The sequence below is a fragment of the Lissotriton helveticus genome, chromosome 5_1 (genome assembly GCF_964261635.1).
Source record: "Lissotriton helveticus chromosome 5_1, aLisHel1.1, whole genome shotgun sequence".
Classification (NCBI taxonomy): Eukaryota; Metazoa; Chordata; class Amphibia; order Caudata; family Salamandridae; genus Lissotriton; species Lissotriton helveticus.
Window position 1 is genome coordinate 1450140553 of NC_136065.1, and position 24391 is coordinate 1450164943.

General features: G+C 46.6%; 1 protein-coding gene across 2 annotated transcripts in view; it reads right to left on the reverse strand.

The window, feature by feature from the left end:
* Positions 1-24391, reverse strand: part of LOC144755473 (cytochrome P450 2G1-like) — a 291649-nt gene that overhangs the window by 115477 nt on the left and 151781 nt on the right. For both annotated transcript variants that reach the window (XM_078644445.1, XM_078644446.1), the window contains exon 6: positions 13333-13474. In XM_078644445.1, coding sequence (XP_078500571.1) covers positions 13333-13474 — 142 coding nt within the window. The remainder of the gene's footprint in view (positions 1-13332; positions 13475-24391) is intronic.

Below are 24391 nucleotides of genomic sequence, written 5' to 3' on the forward strand. Positions count from 1 at the left end.
AGATTTAGGGGACTTTGAATTCCCGGTCCGTGGCACCAAACAATCTGTTCAATACAGGACGTAAGATAGGTGCAATCATCTATAACCCCATTCCCCTGAAGCGCTTATCCAAATTAATTCTGAGTAATCTCGATCCCAATTTACTTGTAAGATTTTCTGAAATTTGCACCTGAATGCTTCTGCTAGCTCTTAACTCTGCAACTCCAAGCCAAGAGCGCTCTTGCTGGGGCTGCATAGTCTGTTAGATATAAATCAATACTCCGTTCTGCTCTATATGTGCTACATAAGAGCCTGGGGATTCACATACCTTTTCCCAATCATTTCTAAAAAACATGGGGTAATGCATCTCTTCGTATTGAGTCAGCAGAAAACTTAAATGTCATCTTCAGTACCATTTTGTTCTTTCCTGAATACATTTGCAAAATTAATGCAAACTGATTCTTTCTTCTTAGGGTGATGAAAACAATTCTGCCTTTATCTCATTACATTACAAGCAAAAAATTATTTGAGTCGCTATTGTGGCCAGATTGGACGATTGCAATTCCATGTTTCTTGATTTTCCAAGAAAGCTGATTCTTTGGCTTCAGATGATTCCAAATCAAACAAAAGAATGATGGACGGAATGCTGAACAATGCTAACATTCACCACAGTCACAAGGATCTGGGTTTAATCCATCCTTCTTTTCCTGACAATGCCACCCCAGTTTGGACCCAGCCATATGCAAATCAGTCTTGACCCTCTATCTCATGGGAATGGTCCAGCCTTAACTGCCAAGGCAGGTGCTCACTGGAATGGACACAAGCATCCTGGGACTAGTTTAGGGGCATCATCCCTCATCAGCCAGGCTAGCTTGAATCCAGTGGCACAGTGAGCACAGGATCCACGAATGGGGATACCCATCCCAATTCGGGCAAAGAAAGCAAAAGGAGAAAATGATAGAACAGTGCTTATCTTGTGAGATATTTTTGAACTGCGTTATTGATTTTTGGGGTTATGAAGATAAAGAAGGATGCATCACGGATGGTTCAAGGTTTTGCCTCTGGCTATATTGTCTGCCTATGCTGGCAGGCAGTAAAAAAAAAACATGGACTACTTTGTCTGAATGCTAGTGGTTTACAGTTGAACAACGGATTTCAATATGTTCACAACACCCTCCTGATTACAGGTTATAAAAGTGTTGAGTCCTTGTTGCCCTGCATGCTACCTGAATAACAAGTACTCTTCTTGGTCTCTTTGTAGCCCGTAGGATGGTTCTGCCAGTTTCTGGTGCCCTCGTGTTGAGTACCTACTTCACTTCTGTGGACTCTATAACCTATGTGATCACAAAGCCCTTGCATATAGTGGGGCATATTCTCAAGGAGCTATCGCCGAGTTAACAACACTTTATCACAGCCAAAGTCATGATAAATGTATCGCCCCATTCACAAGCTGGTGCTAATAGCCCATAGCACCAGTTTACCTGTGATAGCAGCCGCAAAAAACATCGCCACAGATCACCCCCTTCAACTATCGCTAATAAGATGCAGAGTAGACATTCCCGAGCAAAAAGGCGCAACAACACCAGTCCGCAACGTTCTCAATGACCAGCCAGATCGGCGATAAGATGTAAAGTCGGACCACAGCCTGCACCATAAAGGGGAGCCAAGGCCAGAGCCACACATGAAGAACAACAGATGCCATGGAGCCACTGAACATGCGGCCCAGACACCCAAGAGGGTAACAACACCCACCAGCCCCAGAACCATCCCCCGGACCGCCACCACCCCCAAGACCGCCCCTCTCCCCCCCGGAACCCAACCGCCCCAACCAACAACAAGGCAGCACAGACAAAGTCAACGATCCTTCAAAAATGCACCAACCTCACAGACCCAACACCAGAGAATGTCATAGCCCACCACATGTTCATCACCACCCCCTTTTCTGTATCGTTTTTGGCCACTATAGGTGTGGCAGGGTATGCTCAGACATGAGTCCCTTTCTCACTGCTCCATCAGGATTCAAGCAAGCCGGGCCGAAGAGGCTGAAATGCCAGAAACCGGTCCCCGGTAGCTTGTCTCCTTTCTGGTGAAGAATTGGCTTGGTAGTTTGGTCTGCCCTGTTCCCATGATGCACTGGGCCAGGGACAGACTAATTTGCATATAGCCAGGTTCTGAGCTGGGATGGGGCAGTGAGATAAATAACGGTGATGGATCAAGCCCTGATCTTTGGACTGGGTAAGAGTGGTCTGCTTAATTCAGACACTCTGTTCATCACCACCCCCTTTTCTTTATCATAGCCCACCACAGGCACAAAAGATCACCCATCCTCCGCATCCTGACCACCATTGCACACTGGCTGATGGTACCAATACAGCGGACGACCAACATCCCACCTCAGACAAAGATGCGGGCCATGATGCACCTGTTGGCCACTGGTAGTCTCCTACCAACATCCACACGAGTCGGAGGAGTCACACAGCCAGCCCAATCCAAGTCCCTCACAATGGTCATGGATGACACCATCAGCTTGGTACCCCACTATCTATACTCCTCACACACTGTGCAGGAACTGCTGGAGACTAAGCAAGGCATCTACGCCACAGCAGTCTTCCCGCACGTGTCAGCGGGCAATTGACTGCACACATGTCCTACTTGTGCCCCCTGGCAACACTGCAGACAATAAGCACAACAGAAAGTGAATGTATCCGACCAATGTGCAGGCACTAGTGGACCTGCGGGGAATCCCCACCAACATAGCCACCAACACCCAGGCAGTGTGCCTGAGCCCTACACTTTCCGACAGTCCATCATCAACCTGCGCTACTAGGATGGCACCCATGGAAATGCACAGCTCGTTGACCAATACCAAATGAGCACACCACACACCTCAACTCCACAACCATGAAACTCACAACACAGAAAATACACACTTCACAAGCTCACATACAACATGCACACCCACCAGACACAACAGAACAACGTACTGTGGGAACCTGGGCCAGCCATGCACATTAGCCATCAACTGCATGGCACCTCAGCCACAATATAGCAGGATGTGGGAAGAGGTGGGGACCAGGCATGTGTGAAGGAGGCAAGTGACCCAGGAATGAGAATGTACACAATGCCAAGTGTGGCTTGTGTGTGCTAGACAGACCGCGGTATGCAGACCACCCACATATACATGTAGACACACACTGCTTGCGTTTGGAGTGCAGTGGACAGTGGATGCAACCATGTCACCCCAGCCAGAAATGTAGCTTGTTGCGTCCCCCCCGTAAGCATGAGTGGAGTGGGCTGGCCCAGCGTAGGGGTGTGAATAAAAGGCATGTAGCTCTGGTCGTGGTTCTCTTCCAACGTCTCTGCCAGGGTGGCACCTCTCAGCCTGCCATGAGGCCAACGCCGTCGCATTGAGCGGAGCTGCCTGCGATCATGTGTGCCTGCTGCACCCCGGGATGCTGGTCCCCAAACCAGGCCTGCCCACCCCTGCGCACCAAGGCCTCAATGCTTACGTGCCGACACCAGCGTGTGTAGAAGCGGGCCCACCACATGCCACTGCAAGCTCCAGACCTGAGGCACCCGACCCTGGCAACCTGCTAGGACCATCACGGCATCTGCAACTGGCCCGCAGTACTCCTTTCTCATTGACATACTCTACCGGCATACACAGCGTGCTAGGAGGTCACACATTTGGAACTGAGTCTTGATTACATCATGGCAGAGAAAATTAATTATGGCAGAGTTTAAATCACTATATTCCCTTTGATGTGGTGCTACCAAGTGTGTGCATAGCATTACAATCCCACATGTCTGTGGGCCCACGCAGGCTACTACTCCAGGGCCACACTAAGCTCAAGTAGGTCACACACTTGGAACTGAGTCTTGATCATGCAATGGCCGGGTGCACATGGCAATGCAGACTTTACGTCACTATACTCCCTTCAATGTGGTGACACCATGTCTATGTATAGCATCACAACCACACGTTTCTGTGGCCCCTTGCTGGAAATGTCTACCGCCTACACTGCGGTCGAGTTGGTTGCACAATTGGAACTGAGCATTGATTTTTCAATGGCACATATTGCACACAAGGAGAGGTGTAAGAGGATGACACGTTGCAGTCTGGAGCAAAAAAGGATCATCGTTACGGAGGTGATCGAACACTACCAACAACTGCCCTGGTGTCACTAACTCTGTGCATCACAAGCCAACAACACGTGGCTGTGGGCCCCTGTGACCGCTGCCTCTGGCCTACACTGCAGTCCAGTAGGTCACACATTAAGTCTGTTCCCCGACATTCATGGACACTCACTAGTCGTACATTGGTGGTGTCTGAGTCTATGTACTAGGGGGTAGTTTCATAATAATGTAGCTGATACCGAATAGATTTTGGCAACAAGGCTGTCACTTTCTGCCCCACCATTTGCTGCTTACAGATAAGATCCGCATCATGCCCCAGAGAACACGTTTCACTGTCCCCCACAACCCTCCACCACATTCACATTCGAAGTTGATGAGGACCCACCCAGTCCGCGTGGCCCTACCTCAGAGCACCGCAAGTCACTGTCCCTTGGCAGGGTGCCTGTGCCGTAGGCTGTGCATCCGGGGCCAGTAACTCTGTGCAGCTCAAGTCAGGGAGCCTGTTTGATTCAATATTTGATGGCCTCTGAGACGATGGCCTTGGGGACGTCAACGCCATGTGTCTGTGGCCCTGTGTTGCTCGCCTCAACTGCGGTCCACCAGGGCTCACACATCAAATCTCGTCCTGATCGGCCCAGACGTGGCATCACCGCAGGAGGCACACGCCACCATCACTAGGACCACCTCCAACCGCCATCTGCAAGAGTCTAAATAGTGGTCCTGAGAGACTAACGGAGTTGCTCGCACCTGTCGTGGATGCCATCATCTGAATGTAACCCTGCTCAGCATTCCAGGTGCCACTAACTCAGTGCACCGCAACCCATGGACTGTGACTGGTTGAGTTTTGTGCTGTGGAGAGTTTGCGCAGCAATGTCACCTCAGGCAGTGTGGGAGACCTGGGATGTTGATGTGGAAGATGATGCAGGTCTAACACACCCCACTGCGTCTGCATCAGGAATGTCCCTAAGGGAAACAATACAAGACATTTTCTTCACATGGGCACTCTCAGCTCTATTGCTCAGTGCACTGCAACTCACGGACACTTCTGTTTGTATGTTCGGTGACCTCTGTACTTGGTCCGCTCCCTCCATGTTGCTCAGCAGTTGCCTCTGTTATGCAGGTTTCTATGTTTCCGTCGCACTGGTGTCCACTTTTCAGGTTGTTGCCTGCACCGAATACTCCATGCAGGCTGGCTTACACTCACCCCACACACATCCAGCACAGGCGTCACTGTACATGTTGCCCTGCCAATAAAGGGGCCAGGCACATGTACCCGTAGCCATTTTGACATGATATCTGCGTGTGTCTCTGTGGTCTTGTTGGATGAATGAGGGCCCCGGGCCCTACAACATTACTATGTGCTGTGTACAGCGGATGCAACCATGTCACCACACGCAGTGAGTAGGAGCTTGGAGATGTAGCTTTTTTGATAACCACTCAAATCGTAAGGGGAGTGGACTGGGCCGTTGTACACAGAGCCAACCTGGGTTTGTGACTGATGTTTGCGTGCCCATGGGCATGGTTATGTACTGGATATGTGCATCTGCATGTGTCAATGGCAATGTGGTTCTCCTCTGTGGGGTGTAGGTGGTCCCTGAAGAATAATGGACACCCACGTCTCTGATCTAGTTCGCCTTCCATGGGTTTGGACCCCACCCGTACCTGTTTGGCCACCTCCTTTTGGCGTTCTCACACCTGGCATTGGAGTGCCGTATGAGGCTCGGTGAAGTGTTGTGAGCCAGCTGTGCTTGAGGGTGCTTCCTGCTGTGTGGTCTGTTGCAGGGTCTGTTTTTTCATCTGTGTAGCTTGGCTGCCCTGGTCCTGGTGGTGGGTTGCGTGGGATGTCTATGGGCTGTTGCAAGGTGTTGGTGTCAAAGGTGTGGTGGTCCTTTCCAGCATCACTGATGTGTGGTCTTGTGTGCTCTGCTGGTCGTGTTGTGGGTCCTTCTGCAATGTGAAGGGGAGATGCATGTTGGCATTGTGTTCACATGTATGTTGGCGCATTGTTCTTGTTTACAGGCATACTGTATGACAATGTACATTGTGACTGTTTGGGAGGTGCAGGATTTGGATGCGGGACCATATATATTTAGGCTACATGACGGATGTGAGGTTGTGCGCGTACATTTCCATTTCACAATTTCCAGCTCTGTCAGATGTAGTAGATCTCTTTCTACGCGTGTGCGTTCCAGTTGTGTCCTCTATTATGCACAGTCATGTTTGCGCAATGTACCACATTGTCGTCAATGTGGGTGTGCTGTTTATGCTATATGTGTGTGTGCTGAGTGTGCTGTGGGGAACATGGACATGATCCTGGGTCATTGTGGGTGTGCAGTGTGCTAGACCTCGTTTTGCATGTGTGCCATTGTCCCCATCTCCCCCCATCCTCCAAGTCCCTGGTCGTTATTCACCCTGTGGATGTTGTTTCAGGTCCTCCCGAGCTGTGTCCGCACTCCTTGCACCATCTCCACACTGATGACTGTTACCTCCGTTTTCTCCTGTGGCGCAGGACTCCCGCCACCTGTCACCATTGCTGCCTTCCTGTTGGCAGCGGCGTTGTGCCTGGTTTAGATTTTCATATCATGTCAATGCCTCAGCTGCCTCCTCCATTGGCCTCCTCGACACTCTGACTGCATTCCCGGTAGTCTAATTGTGGGCCAGTTGATGGTAGATTTCTGTCACCTCTGTGACGCTGATCTGGTTTTCCTGCGGACTGCACCCCGTCTTCCTCTCCCTCTTCTCCCTAGCCTTCCCCAACCCAGTTGTTCCTTACTGGTGGTCTGAGGGGGTTGTGGGGTTCGCGTCAGACTCTGTGCTAGGTCAGGGTGCATCCATGTTAAGATAAATGCTGCCAGAAGGTCTTCGGAGTCAGTCATGCTGTGTTCCTGACTATTGTTGTTAAATTTTTAATTTCTGCACTACGTTGTGTATTCTAGAGGATTGTCGATTTTAAATTTGTGGCAGTTAGACAGCATAAAGATTGTATTCACTTCAGTACTATAAGGGTTGGGCTTACTGCTGAAATGCATTATTACCTGTCTAGCTCTTGTTGCTTGAGTCTTCTTGCTACTCTGTGTTTGTTCCCAGGTCCACCACAGTTTCTGCTGATTGCGCCAGATTTGCCCTCACTTCTGCCAGGACTTTTGATGGATGCCATCTTGTGTGGGAGACGATCTAGTCTCTCCACAAGCACACCGGCAGCTCATCTATAAAAACAGCTGATGGTGCCGACGCGCAGAGGATGCGTGAAGCAGGCGTGCCAGCGGCGCGCCAAAGGCAAGCCCGTCTGCGCCCATCCGCTTCTGGAACGCGTCCAGCGCCAGCCATGCTGCCGGTTCACAATCAGATAAGGTATTTTCTTCCATCTCTTTAAGACAATTAAATACTAAAAATCAGTGTGGACATCACTTGGATGTGGACAAAATCAGAGGCCCTATTACTTGCAGGGAATGTTGTGTACAGCTATCACCTATGAAATGTAATCATGTAATGACAAAAAACAAAATGGCCAATCATGAAACGGTAATTAAGGGGGGCTTACTTAATGCAACGCTCCCAGGTCAAACATTCTCTTTACATAAGGGAACTAATCATTGGAAATTACTTAGATTTTTTATGTATTACCGAAAGATGGCTAAAAGAAGACTGAAGTCCAGATATTGTAGTTGCCTTCCCCCTAATTACACCATCTGTAGGAAAGACAGAGAGGATGGTAGGGGAGGAAGGGTGGCTATCATTCACAGAGATACTCTACAGTGGAAGAACTTTACTCTACATGAGCTGGAGGGGTGGCTATCATTCACAGAGATACTCTACAGTGGAAGAACTTTACTCTACATGAGCTCAAGGGAGCTGAAAGCCTTGGCTTCTGCTGTGCCGTAAATGGCTCAACCTCATTCGTTGGAGCCTTAATCTATCGCTCTCCAGGCAATAGCGGTACTTTTCAGACTCATTAGGGGAAAGTCTTAGCCAAACTCTGCTTAGATATGCCAACTTTACATTGCTTGGGGACATAAACCTTCCTTTAGAATGTGGTAATAACCCTGGGGTCAACACATTCCTGGAAATGGGCCCTCCCCTTGGTTTGAATCAACTAGTCCAGGAGCTGACACATAGGGCAGGTCATACATTGGAACGTGTTTATTCCAACTCTCCTTCAATCCGGATAGAGGCATCTATTCCACAGGCTTGGTCCGATCATCATTTTATCCCCTTGGCTATCCCAATATCTAAGGTGATACAAGCAGCCAAGAATAGCTCTATGGGGGTGCCAAAACGGAAATGGCATCTGCTAGCTACTAATCCTAGCTTGGCCAAAATTGCTAAAAAAAAATTCAGAGACTGACTGGAGAGCCAACAATGGTCTCCCATCGCTTCCACACTGGGATGACGCCCATAGGTGATGATCTAATGCCGTTAAAACATTCCTCTAGAAGAGGCAAAATGAAATCACATAATGATCCATGGTTCACTAAAGATCTAGCTAAACACCATCTACACTGCAAACAACTCGAACATAGATGGAGAAGGGGCTATGAGATAGCAAATCTGCAGATCTTTAAATCATATAGGAAGCAATACCACACAGTTATCAAACTATTAAAAAAGAGCACTTTGGGAATAGAATAGCCATGGCAAAGCAAAATCAAAAAGAGATATTTGCTATTGTGAATTATTTTATGGATCCTAAAGCCCTACATTCAGAAATTCCCCCTCCCAATCTCTCTGTAATGACATTGCAACATTCTTTGAGGAAAAAATCACTAATATCCCAAAAGACTTTGGAGCATTAAGATCAGAAAAATCGGTGAACGACCTGGAGTCAAATCATAGGCAGGATAGACCCGTCCTTCATGCCTTTCGAACGGTTACTCTATCTCAGACACATGAAGCTATCCTAGCATGTAAATCAGGCTCCCCACTGGATGAATGTCCTCCAATGATATTGCATCATATTATGGACATAGTGAATCTCGTGATTAATGGTATTGTGAATTCTTCGCTGTCCTCTGGCATAGTGCCTAATGAGTGGAAATTTGCGATAGTGAAACCCCTAAAGAAAAAACAAAATATTGACCCTTCTAATCTCTCCAACTATAGGCCCATATCTTTACTGCCAATCTCGGGTAAGATTACAGAAAAAATGGTCTATAAGGAACTCTCTAATTTTGTCCTGAATCACATCCTTCCTGTCAAATCAGAGGCAGGCAGTCTCCCTAGGCACCGTTCTTTCCTCAGAACGTACTACCACTACAGGAGTCCCACATGGTGCATCCCTTAGTTCACTCTTGATCAATATAAACATGGCCCAGCTTATTTCCCTCATATTGGCCCACGGGATTGAAACAACATCCTACGCTGACGACACTCAGCTGATCTTGTCCCTTGAGAAATATTCCACAGAGGCTGAAGAAAATCTTAAAGCCTGTCTCACGGCGGTCATCACATGAATGAAAAACAACCATCTCCGTTGTAATACGGACAAGACAGAAATCCTGTTGATCAGGAAAGATAATCCCTTTCAACCGAAGGATTGGTGGCCAGAAGAGGCAACACCTCCCCCAGCCACTGTGGAGATGGCCAAAAATCTGGGGGTGTGGTTTGACTCCTCTCTTTCTTTCAAACACTATATCCTTAAGGTGGTGGGCACTTGCTCTGGCCTAATTGAAACCATGAAAACATTATTTGATTTGATCCCACTCACTGCAAGGAAAACAGTGGCTGTGGCGTTAATACTCACATGCCCAGACTACTGTAGCAGGGGTTAATAAATCAACTTTGAAGAGACTACAGGTAGGACAAGACGCAGCTGCTAGACTGGTTTTGAAACTTCCACGCGGGTCATCAGCTTCAGAGGCTCTGAAAACTCTTCATTGGCTCCGGCTACACAAGAGAATTCTATTCAAACTCTTGGTCATTACCTTCAGAGCTACCTGCCAAATTGGACCAGACTATCTCTCTACGAGATTCACACCATACACCACAATGAGGAAACCAGGGAAGGGAAGACTGCTACAGTTTTAGGTGCTAAAGATTGGAACTTTATGGGTCACACAAAGGGAAGTAGCCCCCTTGGTCTGTAAGTCTCTACTCATTCATACATTTAAAACATGGCTTGATGTGGATGGCAGAAATGTCTTCGTCAAGTTGAAATTACAGGACCTCTCATTATAGGTAATGGCCATGCCCAGGTTAGGCCAAAAACTGATTTTCTTCTGGACCTTTGTAGACTCCTTGCTTCTTTTTGCAAACCCCTTAATTGGAGGGGACTGGAATATGGTCCTAGATCCCTCTTTTGGTTAGGTTGGGACTGTATATCTACTACGGTCTGAGATGCCAAAATACTTCAAAATGTCATGTCTGCTTACTTATTTGTAAACTTATGGCACTTCCCTTTCCCTGATGACAGGAAATACATGTTCACATCAGAGGTTCATTGGTCCAGATCCAGGATTGATTTCTTCTTCCATTCAAATACTCTAATTAGAGTGCTGTCTGTGACCTACATATCTCTGAATGGAATATCTGAGCATGAGCTGATAGGAATCAGTCTTGAATTGGTTATACTGGCACCTCTGCCTCCCACATGGCGAATGCACATGGCTGGCTATAGAACTCCTGTGGAGAAAGACCGTTTATGATGTTTTTTCAAGGCTTACCTGACACGCAATGAAGGCTGGTAAACCATATGTGCGAGGTGAGATGATGAGAGACTTTACAATTACTAAACATAAATTGCAGTAGAGGGGGAAAAGCCTGGAGATAGAGGTAGAAAGAAAGATTGCATTATACAATTCCCACCCCAGACCTGAGAATTTAAAGTTATTACCCTGCACCAAATGCAAATTGAATCAGTCTTTCACTACACATGCAGAAACTGCTTTTTCAAGATCCGACAGCATAGTTATGAAAGGGATCAGAAAACTGGATGCCTGTCCGTAGCACAACAGAAACAGCAAAAGGCCAAGAGAATGATACCAGAACTTGTAAACATAATTAGCACACTGCTTTCCAACCTGGTAGCTTTGGCCTGGGAATTTGCCTCCTACTATGTGATGGTATATGATTCTACCCCTACAACCTCGAAGGATGTGATTGCAGACTTCCTATAAAAACTCCCTCTACCTTGACTGGAAGACTTGCATAGGGAGAAATTAGGCCAGTACATCGCAGTTGATGAGATGGCTCAGGATGGCCTCTCTCAGGAAGTCAGAGGAAGATGGACTCACGCTAGAGTTGTATAAGATCCAAAAAGATCTGGTCACCCCACTGCTTTGTAAAATGTATAAAGACATCGGTCAAAGAGGACCTCTCCATCGCAAATTTAGATCCACTAATCCCCAAGGATGACAAAAATCCATTGAAATGTGCTTGTTATAGATAAATATTGCTACTGAATTACGATATGAAGATCTATGCAAAAATATTGGTGAATGAGCTCAGAAGAATTTTACTTCACCTTGTACATCCATAAGATGTAGGTTTTGTCCCTGGTGGACCCTCTGCGAATAACTTGAGGACACTTCTACATCTTCTGCGGCACAACTGAGATAGTACGGGTGATCAGTTGGTGACATCTTAGATGTGAAAAAACATTTGACAGCGTTGAATGATCCTAAATATTTTCAGTACAAGGAAGGTTCTGCCTGGGCTGAGCATTTATCTGTAAGGTAGGACTGCTCTATACCAATTCCACAGCCATTGTCAACTGTGGTGGTTACCTGTCACTGGAGGTAGTTATACATAGAGGAACCTGCCAGAGATGTCCCTGTCCTCTCTGCTATTTATATTGCTGTTTGAACCATTGGTGGCAGCCATTAGAAAGGTTCAAGTGTATCTGTGGTTCCCTCCTTGGTGGGAGAATATACAGAACTGTACTATACTGATGAAATTTTAGTGACCATCTACTGTCCGGCAACATCCATTTCGGCATTCATTTCCCCTTTAGACTCGTGTTCTGGGTATAACATGAATTGGCTCAATTCAAGGTTAGCACAAGCTGCCTAACTCGGGACAGTATTCAGTTGTCATGGAATTGTTTTTGTATTTACATCAATAATGGACTTGTTAACGCGGTGAACGAGAACAAAAAGCTCCTTATTGATAAAATGGCAACAGATTTGAGTCTCTTTTTCAATGTGATATACAATGAAGCCTTAGTAGTTGCTTATTTATGTTACGCAACTAATAACCGCTGACAAAGCCAACAGTACTTGCTTGTTGAAGATGTAAAGCTACTTGGTATATTGTATATCTGGCTGCAAGGACAGAAGCAGCACAATTCCAGTCAGACAGCACTCTATTTTATGCACAAATTATTAGCTGATGTGTTTTTAAGCCTTACTTACTTTGAGAGATCCCCCAGTTTTTTCATCCCACGTTTAGCCCTGGGTACACCATACTCTGATGCTCCACTAGGCTGTTCTAGGACTGGAAAACTTAATGTATGGGATGCCAGGGGGTGAAGCTGAGATGGTGGAGATTTGTGTTTGGCTGGACTGGAACCAAGGTGGTGGTGTGACTTACGTTGCTGTGTTTAGAGGTATGGGAACCTAAAGGCGCTTAGTTTTTCTTTGTTGCAGTTACAATTTCAGGCTAAGATGTTGTAATCATTCTGCCAGTTCTTTATCAGTGATTGCAAAACATCTGTAATTTGTTACTTTTGCACAAATAACATTGTTTACTAAAACAAAAAGGCTGGACGATGGGTTAAGCATTGCAAGCATTTTTAGGCTTTTTCAAAAGAGAAACTTAAAAATGATCTCCTTTACCACAATCCTATAATAGCATATGACATCACAGCGACACCAGAGAAACAACATATTATGCAATATTAAAGCCTTCCTGCCATATGTGCTTCTGAAATGGAGAACAGCGTGATATATTATTTTCATATATGTTCAATGAATAAAAAGGATTTGAAGTACTAATTTAATTGTATTGATCCACATTTTAATGAATTCTCGGTACTGAGAAAACTGTCATTTCATCACATAAGTAATGTTAAGAGGAAGGGGTTTGTTAGTATTGTGTAAATAGGCCCATTAGTAACTGAGCTGTGAACACCAACTAATTTTAGTTTGAGAGTACAATATAATGATGTGTGATAACAGTGAACCGAGATCTAAAGGAATACACAAGGGTAACATCTCTTTAAGCATGTAATATAAACAAAGATTGCAATTGATGTGTAATATTCAGCCTTAAATATAGTACCTTTGATTTCAGGATACTTGAGAAGAAGAAGAAAGGCATATCTTAAAGTTGTGCTGATTGTTTCCGTGCCTGCTAAAAACAGACTCAGTACACTCTTGACCAATTGTGACATGTGGAATTCTGTTTCAGGGTTATCCTTTTCCTTGGGTTGAAAAAACACAAACATCAAAATGCATGACCTAAACCTTGAAACTGGCAATAAAGCACACGTTCAACAAGATTAGAATGCCTTATATATTTGTCCTTAAAGCCTCTTAGGAGCCCCCCTTAAGCATGTCTTTGCTTAGTTGTTTATTGTGCAACAGTGGTGTGTTACATTCATAATACATTTTGATAGTATGCTTATATTTCATATATTCATGTGTTCATTAGAATAGCTGGTATATAATAAAAAGCATCATAGCTTTAGGCTTTGACATAGTTTGTAAGAGATTTCTCAAGTTTCTTTCCTACCTTAAGCCATGGTCACAAGATTTATGTTCCCCAAAATAAATGATTTGGGTGGCATAAATGAGCTGTTCACAGGACTCTCCATTATAGAGACTGGGAGCTCTGAAGCATTTTCATTACTTGTGGGCGTAGTTCGCGAAGTAGCGCTACGCGAAGCTACGCGAAGTGCACTTCGCACTACGCGAACTTCACGTAGCACTATGCGAGCTGCGTAGTAGCATGTTCGCACTGTGCAAGATGAATTTTCAATGATTGCACAGTGCGAACAAGCATCCGGCACTGTGAAATCATTGAAAATGGCATCCTGCACAGTGCGAGCTGTAGTTTTCTGCCGCTCGAGTAGATTTTTACTCGAGCAGCAGCTTTCTCAATGCGAACTGGTAGTTTCTCATCACGAGCGGTCGCGAGCATGCACGACCACTCACTATGAAAAAACTGACCTCCCTGCATAGAGAATCTCGCCTGGATATCATTTTGCTTGCTCGGTTCGCGAACATGACGTTGAGGACCGCGAACAAGCAAAAAATGACCGCTACGCTGCGCTACGCGTGTTCGCATTGTACTACGTGTAGCTCGCGTGGTTGCGAAGTTGCGCAAACTTTGCAAACTGTGCGAGCGTAGCGTAGTGCTTCGCCCAGGGTTAATTTCCATACAGCAGAGCAATGTCGCTCCAAGCAAAGCCATACCAAGTTCATGATTTCATAAACTGCCCTTTTTTTGCAAGCATAATTCATTCTAGTCTTGTAGATGAGTCTCTGACTGGAAACCTAGGTGGCAGCTGTCATCTGCACATATAAGTGACAGACGTCAGCTACACGCCTGTTCAAAAGTAATACTGAGCCCTCATTACTACAAACCTTTGGCGCTAAAGATTTGGCATGTATGTCTCCTTAAAAAATAACTATGTAAAATCTTATCTCATTTCATATTATTTACATTCTGTGCTTTTCCATTCTCTACAATATTATTATTTGCTGGACCCAGGCCATTGGAGGTTTTGCAGGTGCTGGGTCATGTGCTCAAGTCATGGGGTTCTGAAGAAGAGTCTGGTTGCGGTTTTTTGGATGGTCTGGAGTTTGTGTAGCAGGGATTTGTTGATTCCAGCGTAGAGGGTGTTGCCATAGTCCAGTCTGCTGGTCATGAGTGCATGGGTGACAGCCTTTCAGGCTTCGGGGGGATCCATTTGAAGGTCTTGCAGAGAATGCGGTGGGAGTTGAAGCTGGTGGAGGAGAAGGCATAGATCTGGTGAGTCATGGTGAGGGAGGAGTCTGGAATGATGCTGAGGTTCCGGACATGGTCTGTCGGGGTGGGTGGTTGGGTTTCCGAGGGCGGAGGTCCACCAGATGTAGTTTCAAGCGGTGGGGGAAGGTCTAAGGACGAGGACTTCTGTTTTCTCCGCGTTGAGTTTTAGGCAGCTGTTGCTCATCCAGGCTGCAACGTCTTTCATTGCTTCCTCGAAGCTGAGTCTGGTGTCTTCGGGGTTCTGAATGAATGCAGTTTTGTGAAACATTGCAATAACAGGTTCTTATATATGATTGCTAAAAAATATATTCCTTGTGGAACATAATGTAACCATGTTTCATAAAATGTTTTGAAATAGTGTCAAATAAATAATTTATCTTTAGCAAAAGCCAGATGATAAGTTTGTTTTACTGTAGTGTCCCAAATTTGTATATATATATATTTTGTTATAAATATTTTTATTTGCATTTTATCATAGTACAACATTACACTCGTACCATCTTCGGTCTCTATTCCCATCCCCTCAAACCCCCATCCCCCAGTTTCTCAGCAGAAATTTCCTCCAGTTCAACCCCCTTATAGAATGTCTGGTTGGATCCGTGGCGGTTTGCTTGTCTCAGTTCCCGGTTCTCCTCAAGTGGGATCAGTGTTCCCTTGTATTTCTGTCCATCTTCAGTCCCCTCCTACAGCCCCCCATCCAGCCCATGGAATTTTCTCCACTTCCCCCATACTCTGCTAAATTTCTTGGGGCAACCTCTTGCCTTGTATGTAACCCTTTCCGCAGCCATTTAGACATCTAGCCCTCGTCTCCACTCCCCCAGTTGTGGCGGAGTGTCCATTCCCCAGTCCTTAGCCACGTCCCTTTTTGCTATTACCAACGCTAGGACCAGAAAGATCAACAGGGGACGGGCAAGGTCCACATCATTTGTCATTCCTAGAAGGACCATTTTAGGATCCGGTTGCAATGGGTCCTCAAGAACCTCACCCAACTCCTTCAACACTTCTTGCCAATATCTCTGTATTGTAGGGCATGACCAAATGATGTGGTAGAAGTCTCCTTCAGCACAGCCACATCTCAGGCATCTCATGTCTCCAATCCTACCCATCTTGTGTAGTCTCACCCTTTCGTAGTACGTTCTGTGTAGCACATTATATTGTATAAGCCGTAGCCTGGACTTTATAGCTACTTCTCTAGGATGCATTAGTACTATGTCCCAGTCTACTGTGTCCATTTCTCCCACTTCAGTCTCCCACTTCCTCCTAAGGTCGCCCAGGTTGTCTGCCATGTTATTCATCAATGTTTTATACGTGAGGGAGACTACCTTTTCTTGGATTTGTTCCTGCAGTAGTCTGCCCTCCAAGGGACCGTATTCTGGGAGTGTGTCCAATTGGATTTTTCTGCATGCATGAGTGTCATAGTTTTGTATATTAAAAAATCTGCGTGTTGTGTAGGCCAAAGTCCAGTTTCAGTGCAGCGAAGAATTTCAACTACCCCTTCGCTATTATGTCGCCTATATTTGGGATCCCAATATCATCCCATCTCTGGAAGCCCTTTAATTTATGTAGTTCTGTCAACCACGTACACTGCCAGATCGGGGTCTGGCGGGTAGGTTTTTTCTTCCATCCCGTGCGTGCCGACGCATTGTTCCACATCGCCAGGGTAAGCCCCGTAGCCGAAATAAGTTTTGTCCTTCCCTTTCCCCCATTTAGATAATAAATATACGGCCGGGCGTCCATTCGGTATCGTTCGAGGGCATACGTGGGGTAACCAGCCGATGCCGATGCATGTAGCCAGTCATTAATTGGGGCTAAATGTTCTGCCCAGTAATAGGCTTCCAAATTTGGGAGAGATATCCCTCCACTATATGGGTGACGTTGGAGAGTGCTCAGCACAACCCTCGGTTGTTTACCCAGCCAAAGGAAGGCCCTAAGTTCCGCATTTATTCTCTCGAACACCTTTCGTGGCAGGGGGTAGTACTCGTTTTGGAGTGCGTATAAGAATTTTGGTAGCGTTATCATTTTAAACATGGCTGCTCGCCCTAGTATGGTAAGAGGGAGCTGTTGCCATCTATGCACGTTCTCCATAAAGTTCTGTATTATGCGTTCTACATTCTTGTCGTAGGACTGTTTTTTATCTAGTGTCACATGGATTCCGAGGTACTGAAACCCTTCAGTTGTCATCAACAACCTACCGGGCAGTTCCGTCCAGCTACCGCGCCCGCTGGGGTCGTAAAGGACCGACTCGTGCCAGTTTATCTGGTATCCCCCGTGCTCTCCATAGCGTAACAGTACCATAAAGAGCTCCGGGATCGTGGTTTCCAGCTTTGCAATGTAGAGGAGGACGTCATCCGCGTAAAGCGAGATTTTCTCTTAGGCTGGGTCTGCCTCTCCTTTCCTAAAGCCCCTAACATCGTCATTTTGGCAAATTCTACCCGCCAGCACCTCTATTGTGAGTGCAAAAAGGAGGGGGGACAGTGGACACCCCTGTCGTCGTCCCTCTCCGGACCGGGAAGTCACGAGATGTGGTACCGTTTATCCTAACGCTGGCTCTGGGCTCCATGTATAACAGGAATATCCATGTCTTAAATTTAGGGCCAAAGCCGAACTTAGTCAGTACACACTCAAGGAAAGGCCAATGCATGGCATCAAACGCTTTTTCGGCGTCCAATGACAAAAACCAATGGGGCTCTTCCCTGTGGCTCACCTCTTGTAGCCAGTTATAAGTGCGTCTGAGGTTTAGGCGGGTGGCCCTATCTGGAAGAATGATTCAGAAAAGGGGGTGGTGATGGACAGAGCATCTGAATTAAACAGAACACTCATACCCAGTCAAAAGATCAGGGCTTGATCCATCACCGTTTTTAGCTCACTACACCATCCCAGTTCAGAACCTGGCTACATGCAAATTAGTCTGTCCCTGGCCCAGTGCATCATGGGAACAGGGCAGGCCAAACTACCAAGCCAATTCTTTACTGGAAAGGAAACAAGCTTCCGGGGACCGGTTTCTGGCCTGGCAGCCGTCTTCGGCCCGGCTTGCTTGAATCCTGATGGTGCAGTGAGCAAGGGACTCATGTCTGAGCATACCCTGCCACTCCTATAGTGGCCAAAACGATTCAGAAAAGGGGGTGGTGATGGACAGAGCATCTGAATTAAACAGAACACTCATACCCAGTCAAAAGATCAGGGCTTGATCCATCACCGTTTTTTAGCTCACTGCACCATCCCAGTTCAGAACCTGGCTACATGCAAATTAGTCTGTCCCTGGCCCAGTGCATCATGGGAACAGGGCAGACCAAACTACCAAGCCAATTCTTTACTGGAAAGGAAACAAGCTTCCGGGGACCGGTTTCTGGCATTGCAGCCGTCTTCGGCCTGGCTTGCTTGAATCCTGATGGTGCAGTGAGCAAGGGACTCATGTCTGAGCATACCCTGCCACTCCTATAGTGGCCAAAACGATTCAGAAAAGCTTCTGAACTGGGATGGTGCAGTGAGCTAAAAAACGGTGATGGATCAAGCCCTGATCTTTTGATTGGGTATGAGTGTTCTGTTTAATTCAGATGCTCTGTCCATCACCACCCCCTTTGTTCCACAAGTGAATATAATCAAAAAGTGATGTGAATGAAATTTTGATTCTACAAATTACATGTAAAGATTTACATTTACACGTATATTTGTTCTGATGTGGTTTATTTTGGATATAGTGTCTTTAAATTGTACTAAATGACCTGGAGGGTCACCTCATGACCACGTGTGAACAGTGTGCAGTGTTGCGACCGCCCTGGAAGCATTTATCTTTTTTGTGTACTGGCCCTTGTTAGACAGCGAGGGTTGCACTGCTGCACCATTGTGTTGAGATTTTTCATTTTGTTGTAAATACTCTATTACTTTGCCAAAACAAAGGTGTGCGCTTCCAACCCCATTACATGTTCTTCTTGGGGTATGGCGTCATCTGCCCTCTCCTATTTCCCTTCATTCCACGGTTCCTTTGCGTTTTCACCATCTCCCACTGACCTCCTGCGGCAGAACCCCTCGCCCCTGTGTTTCGCTCGCCCTCTGCTCGCCTCCGGAGGGGCGGTCTCTCTTCTAGCCATTGCCATGCATCTTCTGGGTGGGTGAAAAAGTGAGTTTTCTCCTTATAAATGACTTTGAGTTTGGCTGGAAAGAGCAGCATATATTGGATCTTCAGCTCACGTAACTTCGCCTTCACTGCGTCAAAAGAGCGTCTCATTTTCTGAACCTCTTGGCTGTAATCTGGAAAGATCATTATTTGCGTGTTGTCAACCCGGATCTCCCCCAGCTTCCTGGCTTCTCCTGGATTGTATCTCTGTCAGCAAAATTTAGGAACCTCGCGATAACCGGTCGGGGTCGTGCTCCCTCTGGCGGTTTCGCAAACAGGGCCCTGTGCACCCTTTCTATGATGATGCAATTGGAGAACTCCGCTTGGGGCATCGTTTTAAGTATCCATGCGCGCAGGAACCCCGCCATGTTAGACTCCTCAATTCCCTCCCTAAAGCCAACAAACCGCAGGTTATTGCGTATTGCCCGGTTTTCCGCGTCATCCACCTTCCATTGCAACTACGTGTGTGCGTCCTTGAGTTCTTTCACATCCCTCTGGAGGTAGTGTATAGTGTCCTCCGCTTCACCCAATCTTGTTTCTGCTGGCGCCACTCGCTCTGAGAGGTTGCGGAAGTCCTGTCTCAATAGCGTGACTTCTGTCCCCACTTCCCCTATCTCTACCTCCAAGGCCCCGCCTGAGGCTTGGATGTCTTCTTTGGATGCCTATATAACCCCCATGAGAAGGGCCAAGTCCGAGCTTGCCCAGGTGTTCCCTGCCCGGGCATCTGTGGCGTTGTCGCAAATTTATCTATGGTTCCTTGCCGTGGAGTCCTGGGCACCGCTTCCCGTTTCCCCATAGTACGTCGGGTTTTGGTAGTCCCCCCGAGGAGCAGTCCGTTTGATTATGGGTTGCGGGGGGAAGGATGGGGAGAAAGATTTGTGTAGTTCCCTCCCTCCACCTAGTCGGGTCCAAGCCGGTTCTCAGCTTGCCATGACCATAAGGGGGTAGAACGCTGTCTGGAGAATACTTCGGGGGCTCGGAGACTGCTCCTCCCAGGGCATCCCTCGTGCTTTTACTTCTGGCAGCGTATAGTGTCCACTCGCTCGAGGTACAGCCCCAAATTGTGTAATTTCGGGGTCGGGCCCCGCGTCCGTGTGCTGTAGCAGGGATGGCCTGTGGAGTCCCTAGTTCCGCCTCCCCACACCTTCCGCATGTGTCTCCTCCGCAGTAACGCTCCTGGTCCCCAGTCACCTCCTCTCGTGCTTGGCTGTCCTAGCTGCGGCGGCGTTACCAGGTGCTCGGGGGAGGGGTTGGGGGGAGCCCGTACCTGTGTCTGGCTGTTGGCCTGCGTGACTGCTGTCCTGTCGGGGCCCTCGCGTCACGGCTCCCGGCACCTCGCCCTCTGCTTCACCGGTTCTCCCCCGTAGACGTTGGGGTGCCGCCGGACGGGAGATGAGCACGCGGCGGTGAGAAAGGGAGGTGGGGAAGGGGAGGAGGGGACGGCTCTCAGAGGTCCGGATCTCCCTGCGCTGTTCTCCACCTCCCGGGGGACGACCGGGCGCGCACCTTCTCTCTGGCGGGGACCGTGCATCGTCGGCCCCTTCCGTGCTGCCCGTCCTGCCACTGCTGACCCAAGACTCCGTGCACACCACAGTGCAGCTCTTGCAGTCCGCCCCCCCTGTTGGTGCTGTTCCGACGTATCGCCACACACACTCTGATCTCCCGGGCTCGTGCTCCTGTCGCTTGGCTGCAGTCTTACCTCCGCTGCTCCGCTCGTAAAGATCAGGGCACCGCCATCTTGGACCCCCGTCCTTCACCGGAGCTCTTGCCTCTTTCAGCGATTTCCACTCCTTTCCGCTCCTCCAACCCGGCACTAGTCGCTTCCTCCGTGCATCCGCCCTTGTTGTACACAGTTTGGGGTTTGTAGGTGCCACCTGGATGGGGAATTCTCAACGGATCAAGTCGGCTCGCCGGAGCTGCGGCGGTTTGCGACTTACTCGGCCATGTTGCTGGCCACGCCCCCCCAAATTTATATTTTTGTTCGTAAGTCATACAAGTAATTGATGACCTTGAGTTCACCTGGTGCTGGGCAATTTTCTCCCTAACTTGTCTCAAAAATTGATAATATAACGCTAACAGTTTCTGAAAGAATTATTGGCTTACCATGGTTTTCATAAAGTTGTCTTAGTGATATACATCCACCTCATTTTTTAGCATAGCGTGAAATGTAAACTGCAATAACTATATAAGCAAGTCGTATTATTTCTATAACTTTTAAACCTGGAGGCCAAATGTTATAGAAGTCACAGCCTAGGATACTCTCCAACTTATCTTATGCCATACATTTCTGATTGGCTAAACTTATTGTACTGCAAGAAAGTAAATTGCTGATTAAGACAAAAATAACTGACTAGGGTATCCGCGACAGTGCATAGGTGAACTAGGGTGTTTGATTTACAATTATCTCTTCAATGTTATGTGCTGCTTCTAATGATATCCACTATCTGCATTATAGCTTGAAGAGATAATGATCATAACACCAGGTTTGATAACCTCTTTTACAGTTCCAAATGCTTCTATTTGGAAAATACATTTTTAAACAAGAATCCTATTTTAGGAGTTGGAAAAATGTTACTGACTCCTAAAATGGGATTGCAAATGGATACATATTCTCATTTTGGGAGGGACATGCTTGTAGGTGTCTCATTCAAATTGTGAATTGGCACCTTACTTATCAATTGCTTAAGACCAGAAAAGCTATGTGGTAGTTGAGTTAGTAACAGATTCACATAAGGGAAGAGATCACTTAATCTTAGTTCAGGTACCATCTAATGGAACTGAAAAAGTAAAAAATAGTACATAACTTGTATTTCAGTCACCATATAGTGGGTTAAGTTTCGACTTAAACCAAATACTCCTGACTTTGAAGCCAACATGTTTAGCTCATTAATCTTTACTTCCTTCAGATGTAAGTAGGCTCCTGCAGAACATTACACAGTTATTAAAACTGGATGTTACTCCATATAAGCAAGTTTCTTACTAGCTCATTCCTGTGCTCACAAGGGATACATTTAAACAAACAAACACTTTAACATGTCTAGGACAAAGTCAGGCAAGAGGCGTGATTAAGATCCACAACCTGTTTGAAATGGAGCAGTGATCGTAAGGTGTCCTCTTTTAATACTTCCCACATGAGACAGAATACATCATGATTCAGCACACATCATTCTTAGGGTCTCAGTATCATTAACTGGTGATAAAAAATAAATTGCAGAGAAGTTAAAACAAAAAGCTTGTTTGAATATAGCAGTTACGAATATCGTTGTCAAGAAGGTGTAATTATTGTCGGTGGTCACAGCTAACCCATTGCCCCAAGTGCTACTAGACCTATTGGTCACCTTTGACAAAGTATCACAATCCATCATTCTGCCCAGACTGTAAGAGGCTGGTATTGGTGGGTCTGACTCATATCTACGGATAGGTGTCAAGCTGTGTTCCTTCCACATTTCATGTAAGATTTTAAAATTAGGGAGTCCCTCGGGGGTCTGTGCCATGTTGTTTTAACATCTATATTAGTTCTATAACGAATGTATTTAGATATTTTAGCTGTATTAATTATGCTGACTACACTGAAATAATACTTGCCATGGACTAATACATTTATTCAGTCATTGAATCCTTCCATCTATGCTTGTCCCAGTCTCTTCCTGGTGGGGCACTAATGCTTTAAAGTTTAATTCTGGTGGGAGTGGACCTCACTGCTGAGGGAACTGGCGGCGCCGTAGTAGAACTCTGTCAAATCAGCCTTTGTACTGGCACTCAATAGACCCACCAGGAGCAAGGAGATGCCTTCTATGCCTCAGTATTGAGAAACAATATCCCCGAGTATTGTGAGGTGGGGTACAGCTACTGGACTAACTACCACCTGACAGGTGGGCGCCCACAGCTATCGGGCGACCCACTCTTCTGAGATTTGGTAGCAGGGCAAGGCAAGTGTGCATGTCAGGACTGTGCTCCCCCTTCAACTTCTCTGCACCCTAGGGACTCCTGTCCCGTGACTGTCAATCAATCAATCAATCAATCAATCAATCAATCAAAGCACTTGTAAAGTGTGCTACTTACCCATGAGGGTCTCAAGGCGCTGGGGGGGGGGAGCTGCTACTGTTCGAAGAGCCAGGTCTTGAGGAGTCTTCTGAATGCGATTAGGTCTTAGGTCTGTTGAATGTGAGTAGGTGTTCCAGGTCTTTGCGGGGAGCTAGGAGAAGGATCTGCCCCCGGAGGTAGTGCGAAGGATGCGGGGGACGGCGGCGAAAGTGAGGCTGGAGGATCGGAGCTGGTGGGTGGGGGTGTGGAAGCTGAGTCTGCTGTTCAAGTAGGCTGGTCCGGAGTGATATGTGTGCGTTTGTGAGGAGCTTGAAGGTGATTCTCTTGTTGATGGAGAGCCAGTGTAGGTTTCTCAGGTGGGGGGTGATGTGGTTGCGGCGGGGGACATTGACGCGGAGGCATTTTGGATGCGTTGTAGTCGGTGTAGATGTTTGACTGGGATCCTGGGTAGAGTGCATTGCCATAGTCCAGTCTGCTGCTGACGAGGGCATGTGTAACTGTTCTTCTTTTTTCGGTCAGGATCCACTTGTAGATCCTGCGGAGCATGCGGAGGGTGTTGTAGCAGGAGGAGGAGACGACTTTGATCTGTTTTGACATGGAGAGGGGGAGGGAGGAGTCGAGGATGAAGCCTAGGTTGTGTGCATGGTCGGTGGGTGTTGGTGCTGTTCCCATTGTGGTCGGCCACCAGGAGTCGTCCCAGGCTGAGGGGGTGGGTCTGAGGACGAGGACCTCCATCTTGTCCGAGATCAGCTTCAGCCGGCTGTTCCTCATCCAGTCTGCGACGGCATTCATTCCGTTGTGGAGGTAGGTTTTGTCAGTGAGTGGGTCCTTGGTGAGGAAGAGGATGAGTTGGGTGGATCACTGAAATAATATCGACGGACAGAATATCGACTAGCAAAAATATTGATGCCAAAATATAGACAGACAGAATATCGAGTTTGTATCTACAAACAGGTAAGTACAAAAATATCGAGTCCAAAATATCGTTTACAAAAATATAGTTTATTAAAATATCGACTTTATTAAAAACAGTGTTAAAATAAATTAATAGTTAAAATTATTACTAAAATATACTTAAAAATACTTAAATTAACTTATAATAATTAAATAATTAATGAAACTTATAAAAAAATATTCAATCATATTTGTTAAAACATATATATATAGTAACATAATATAATTAAATAATATCCAATATTATTACAGTAC